The sequence below is a fragment of the Neomonachus schauinslandi genome, chromosome 12, assembly GCF_002201575.2.
Source record: "Neomonachus schauinslandi chromosome 12, ASM220157v2, whole genome shotgun sequence".
Lineage (NCBI taxonomy): Eukaryota > Metazoa > Chordata > Mammalia > Carnivora > Phocidae > Neomonachus > Neomonachus schauinslandi.
The window spans coordinates 93,977,305-93,983,384 of NC_058414.1; the positions used below are offsets into that span (position 1 = coordinate 93,977,305).

General features: G+C 51.8%; 1 protein-coding gene across 1 annotated transcript; it reads left to right on the forward strand.

The window, feature by feature from the left end:
• The first annotated feature begins 4,383 nt into the window (after positions 1-4,383).
• Positions 4,384-5,411, forward strand: LLCFC1 (LLLL and CFNLAS motif containing 1). Its single transcript, XM_021692828.1, has 2 exons — positions 4,384-4,654; positions 5,233-5,411. The coding sequence occupies exons 1-2, from the start codon at positions 4,384-4,386 to the stop codon at positions 5,409-5,411; spliced, it is 450 nt and encodes a 149-aa protein (XP_021548503.1).
• The last annotated feature ends 669 nt before the right edge of the window (positions 5,412-6,080 follow it).

Genomic DNA, 6,080 nt, shown 5'->3' on the forward strand with positions numbered 1-6,080 from the left:
GGGTTGGGACTGAGAGTCTATCTCCTGTGTGACTTGTGTATGCAGCGTGCGGTTTGTGGGTGGAGTGTGTGTGAGTGTCTGTGCGCTCGCGCACGCGCGTGCATGCCTGCATGCACTGAGGGGACTGGGGGCCCTGCCAAGAGAAAGCAGCTTTACCTGGAGGAGGCGGAGCTCTTTCTAGAGAGCCCCTGGGGCACAGAACCTGCCCTAGAGCTGGGAGGGGAGAGGGGAGGGATCTTCGTTCCTGGCAGTGGGCTGGGGCCCCAAGTGAGACAGGGGAAGGTGAGGGAGGGTGAGACAGTGGAAAATAGAGGGGAAGCAAGGATGGAGCCCAGAAGGTGGGCCCCACAAGCAAGGTGAGCACTTACTGGGATACAGGACAGTAAGAAAGTGAAGCCCTCCGGCTCAGCAATCAGGCAGGTCCTGGTTTGAATTCTGGCTCTTGGCCCTTACAGATCAGTTAGGTGAGCTTTCTGCGCCTCAGTCTTCCAATCTGTAGAATCAGGCCAATAATTGTACTGTCTCATGGAAGTGTCCCTTAAAGCATAATCATAAGAGCTCAGGGACTGTTGGTTCTCCTTCCACAGATAGGCTCCAAGCCCCAAGGGGCTGCTTCTCCGTGTTGTGGTTGTCTCTGTCCTCAACCCTACAGCCAGCCTCCTGGAGGCTTCCGGGCCGCCCTCCTCTGTCTTCCTTCCCAGCTTCATGGATCCCCAGTCAGGGGAGACCCCAGAGGTGGAACCATAGGAGCTGAGCCAAGGTGGTGGATGGAGAAATCTTGGGACTTTCTCCAGGAATGAGTAGGCGGGAAGATTGAGGACAGAAGACCTCGTGTTGTTTTCTGATAGGATGGGTTCCATTTCTCTTCGGATTGTAAATGCATTTATTGAATTGGAGTCATTCAGGAGGCCAGGGAGGTACATGGGAATAGGTTGGGGGCTCTCTTTATATTCTAATGAGGAGACAGAGCACAGAGGGGGAGGGTGATGGCCCGTGGCTAGTAGCAAAACCAGAACTGGCATTAAAGTTGGAAATTTAGCTCCAAATCATCTGCCACAACCTGTTGTTTCTTGAGAACCTTCTGCCTGCACAGATGTAAGAGACTTGGGGGGACATGGGCTGGGACCCTTCCCCTTGGGGGTCTTCAAGAGCAGGGGACCCCCCCCCCTTCTTTTAGTGTAAGATTGAAGGATGGACAAAACGACCTTTAGAGGAGAATTGAAAGGAGACAAATAAGGAAAGGAAGAGATGCCAGAGACAGGAGGAAGCATGCTCTCACCCAGGGAGTGGGGAGGTGCCAGCCGGGAAGGGGGAGGCAGTCACCTTGTAGGGCAGTTTTCTGCTTTGCTGGGGACTGGGGCGGTGTGGGATGGTAATGGCCTCTGAAGCCTTGGGACTTCCAGTCTAAGGAGATGGACGGAGCGATAAGGTTGAGGTGGGGGTTGTAGATGCACTGATAAGCAGGGGGCTGGCAGAGAAAGGAGCACCTGCCTGCCGAGGCAACACTCAAACCATAAAGCTAATCCTGGAGGCGGTGGGGGCGGGGAGGGGCTGGCCCGGTCAGAGCCGCACAGAGCAGGTGCAGGGGGGCTCGCTACCAAGGGCTCTGTCCTTGGGTCTTGGGTGGTGGAGAGAGGGGGGCCCAGGAACGGGCTCCCACCTCTGGGTTTCCACCCTCTCACTTGCCCAGGCCCACTGCACGGGGCCACTTCTATGTGGATAGTTTTTGATAAAGACAGTACAGTACTGTAAACATATTTTCTCTTCCATACGATTTTCTTAACAATTTTCTCTAGTGTACTTTACTACAAAAATACAATATCTAATACATACAGCATACAAAATATGTGTTAGTTGACAGTTTATGTTTTTGGTAAGGCTTGCAGTCAACAGTAGGCTATGAGTAGTTATGTTTGGGCGAGTCCAAAGTCACACTGGGATTTTTGACTGCGTGGGGGGTCAACTCTACCGCCTCATCTTTAAGGAGTTCCTTGCTCTCCTCTGGCTTCTTCCCCTCACTCCTCCACCCTTGTCATATCCCCCACCACAACCCTATTTCTCCCTCCTTCCTTCTCATGCTCCCTCAGGCTTCTGTGGACACAAACACCTACGACCCCTCTCCCTCAGGTAGCAGCTTCCCTGCAGTCTCGGGAGACTCAATGATGGCCAAAGAGCCCCTCATTACACTGTCAGGTCCCAGAGCCCCTTGCGCCAAACCAGTCAGACCTCATGTTCTGATGTGATGAGGAGAAAGAAAATGAATCATACCTGGGTTTTATTTTCTAGGAAATACTCTCCCACTCCATGTGCCCACAGCCATGTAGGGAAAGGTTTTAAATACTACACTTTAAAACGTTAATAGTGATTGGGGCACCTGGGTGGCTCAGTTGTTAAGCATCTGCCTTCGGCTCAGGTCATGATCCCAGGGTCCTGGGATCGAGCCCTGCATCGGGCTCCCTACTCAGCAGGGAGCCTGCTTCTCCCTCTCCCACTCCTCTGCTTGTGTTCCTGCTCTCGCTATCTCTCTCTCTGTTAAATAAATAAATAAAATATTAAAAAATAAATAAATAAATAAAATTTAAAAAAAATAAAACATTAATAGTGATTTTCACTGAACGGTGGAATTACTAGCCCTTTTTGCTTTTCCTACTTTTAAATACTTTTATAATAAAAACAATTACATTCCTGCAGGATTTATCTCTTCCAGCGCAGGGAATGGGGCAGGTGGGTAGTGAGGAAATATGAGGAATGGTGGTCAGTACAACCCAGTTCTTTCCATACCAGCGTGCCCCACCCTCAGCAGCCCTCCCTATCGATATGCACAGAGCATGAGAGGGCTTCTCTTTTTGCCGGGAACCAAGAGGCTCCTCCCCCAAAGTAACCAGATTAGTGATTTTTTTTTCCACCCAAGCATTGTTTCCTGGACCTGAAGGTCAATGAGTGCAAGGTGGGGTGAGCAGGGTCACTTGCTTCCTTGAATCTTTCTTCTCCCACCATCAAGTGACCTCCTGTACCACTACCCAGTCACCTCGTCACCTGGGCTGGATCAGCAGGAAGAAAACAAGAGGCATTGAGAGCCTCCAGGTGAGCTCATCTGCTAGCAGGGGTCCATCTGTGGGAAGGAGTCTCCACTTGCACTCCCATGTCTATAATTCTCTTTCCAGAAAGGGTATACATTTCTGTGCATGGCCCAGCCCCTGCATTTGGTGGTTCACTCAGGTTGGGATGCATGGGCTCCAGGAGTGGTGTGAGCTGGTTGTGATAGCTCAGGTGTGCCTGCAATCTTCTCCCACCTGCCCCAGCACCCTTCCTGTAGCTCATGGCCTGCACTGGTTTCTGGTTGTCCAGGCCGATCTTCATCCTAACTCCCAAGCTCACCCCACCCCTCCCCACTCCATCCCAAACCATCTCTGCTCCAGGAGGTAATTAGCCACAGCCCATTACTGCCGACACATCTGTGCTCACCAGGTTCATGGGCATGGCGGGCCTGGGGCACTGAGGCAGGTTTCTTGAGATCTGTTGTTTGGATCCTCACCTCTCTGCCACACTGGTTCTTCTCTAAGGACTCTACTTCCATCGAGCAAGGAGTTTAGAGAATGAGCATCTAACAAGTTTTTCTTTGTATCTGAGAATAATAAGAGGCTATAAAACTAGAGAAGCGGGGTTTCAGTCTACCAGTACAAGAGGGCAAAGGCTCAGGGAGAGGAAAGTCTAGGGGAGGGTGAAGAATGAGGGAATGGTTTCTGTTTGGGTGGAGGGGACCCTGTTCTGTCTCTCATACACGCACACATGTACATACTCACACACGCGCACACACACACACACATACACACACCATGTACACTTTACTCCCTCTCCACCTGTGCCTCTCCACCTCCCTCATTTTTGATGGGCCTGAGTTTCATGTACAGCCCAGGGCTTGGGGATCGGATATTTTCACATCTGCTGTGGGCCTCAGCCTCTACAAGCCACTTTCCTTGGAGAGAGGCCACATGGAAGAGAGGAAGAGGTGATGTCTAGAATGAAAAGAGGTGGTCAAGGGTCCTGCTTTACCCCTATTGTCTGGGTGATGCTAAGGGCAATAGTCATGTCTTTTGGGAAGCTCAGTTTCCTCATCTGTATAATGGGTATGATGATCCTTTGACTTTGAGTCCCGGTTGCTATGTGGATCTCATGACAAAATGGATGTGAAAGTACTTGGCAAACTCTTCAGTCATTTGTTTGCTCTCCACAGGATGACCCACTACGATCATCCTAGAAGCCTCTGCCGTCTGCTGCTGGCTACTCACCACTTTCTTGCCTGACAATGGAACTCTCTAATGACCTGAATGAGGGGCAGTCCCATGGCTGTGATGTCACAAAGCTCATGAAGTCAGAGGTCCTATGGAAGGGAAGGGAAGAAAACGGTGCTGGGAAGCGGTAAGGGCTGGAACAGGGGCAGGGGAGGGAGGCGGGGGAGCCGGCTGGGCACTGGGGAGTAGGGAAGGCCAAAGGCAGCAGATGGGCAGGCCCATGACTTCCCTGGGCTCCCAGCTCTGCAAGGCAGCATTCCTGGCCACCATCTTGCTGCTGCTGTGGGTCAAGGAAGTGAAGCCTCAGAAAGGCAGCCTGGACCCCAACGAGAGGAGTCAGAACGAGAAGATACCCTCTACAGGTAGGTAGAGAAGAGAGGATGCTGTCTGGAGCTAAGGATCAGATCTCTTTGGAGTCAGTCCCCCACTACTTATCAGGCCGGAGTGAAACCTGAGATAGGTTTGGGTTGTGGGAGACAAGCCCAGCCCCCTATTATTGTAGTGTGAAAGGGTCGGGGAAAGGGTTTAGAGCAGGGTTCTTGGCCAGGGCCATATTCAGGGGCACACCACAGGCTAGCCGAAAGTGCAGCGTCTTGTGTGTGTAGAGGCATGGGTGCATTTGTCTGGGAAGAGTCTCTGGTTTCCGTCCTTCTCTAAGGTGGTCCCTCCATCTCTGAATGGTGTACTGTGCTTTGGAGGAGACAGTTTGAAGTGGAAATGGGGTGTGTGTGCTGTGGTTGAACACAGATGGGAAGAGACCTCTAGATGAAGCATTGCCCCCTTGGTCAAGGACAGGGTCTGCACAACTGGGCTAAAAGCCCCAGGCCCTAACTTCTTCCCAGATTCTCCAACATTGTCCCATTTCCGGCACAGGTTGGGGTCGGGGTAGGGGCAGGTTAGGATCAGCCCCCTCAGTGCCTTCCCCTCTCCCTTGTTCCAGACCAGGATCAAGAGCACTTTGAAGAGCACTTTGTGGCCTCCTCAGTGGGTGAGATGTGGCAGATTGTGGACATGGCCCAGCAGGAAGATGACAAGACTTCAAACACTGCAGCTCTTCGTGACCACCTATTGGACCTAGCCTTCTGCTTCAATCTGGCCAGCATCATGGTTTTTTTATGAGGGACATTGAGGCTGAGGTGGTGGCCTGGTTTCTGGATGAGGACCTGGATATCTACCTCCGCTTCATGATAGCTTACTGACCCTCTCTCCTCACTGGGCTCCAGGTCACTGCTCCCACGGGAGGCATATGCATGGCTTCCTGCCTCTGGCCAGTGGCTCTTCACCTCAGGATGCGACATCCGAGAGATCCTGGCACTAGCCTTCCAACCACCCGTTGCCACAGCCTCACTGCCTCCCCACCCTCTGAGCTCCATCTCCCAGGTCCTGAGACACCAGACCCTTGCACTTCTCTCTCCCACACCTCTCCTGGCTCTGCTCGGGAGAGCACATTAGGGCAAGGGGGCAGCAACAATAAAAGTAATAACAAAAAAATCCTGAAAACACTTGGGGGCAGCTTTCTGAAATTTAACTGAAGCCCTTTTGTCTCAGACTGGTTCGTTTGACTGCTGGACCTGTGGCCCACTGACCTTTAGACCCACTAGTTCACCAATCATTGGTTCTCTCCTCTTCTTGTGTCTCTGGAACTCTCTCGGCCTTTTCTCCTCTTATCTTTTCTGACTTCTAGGCATAGAACATATCAAGGAAGAGTCACTAAGGGACAGGAAGATGCCAAGTGCCAGCTTTTATTTTTGGAAGGGAAGGAGAAAGGAGATTATTGCCTGATCCCAT

What these genes read in the sequence shown, in the direction of transcription:
- LLCFC1 (XM_021692828.1), top strand. Translation starts at nt 4,384, where the DNA reads ATGGAAGGGAAGGGAAGAAAACGGTGCTGGGAAGCGGTAAGGGCTGGA. An exon ending in CGAGAAGATACCCTCTACAG is followed by an intron (nt 4,655 to 5,232) that starts GTAGGTAGAGAA and finishes CCCTTGTTCCAG; the next exon opens with ACCAGGATCAAGAGCACTTT.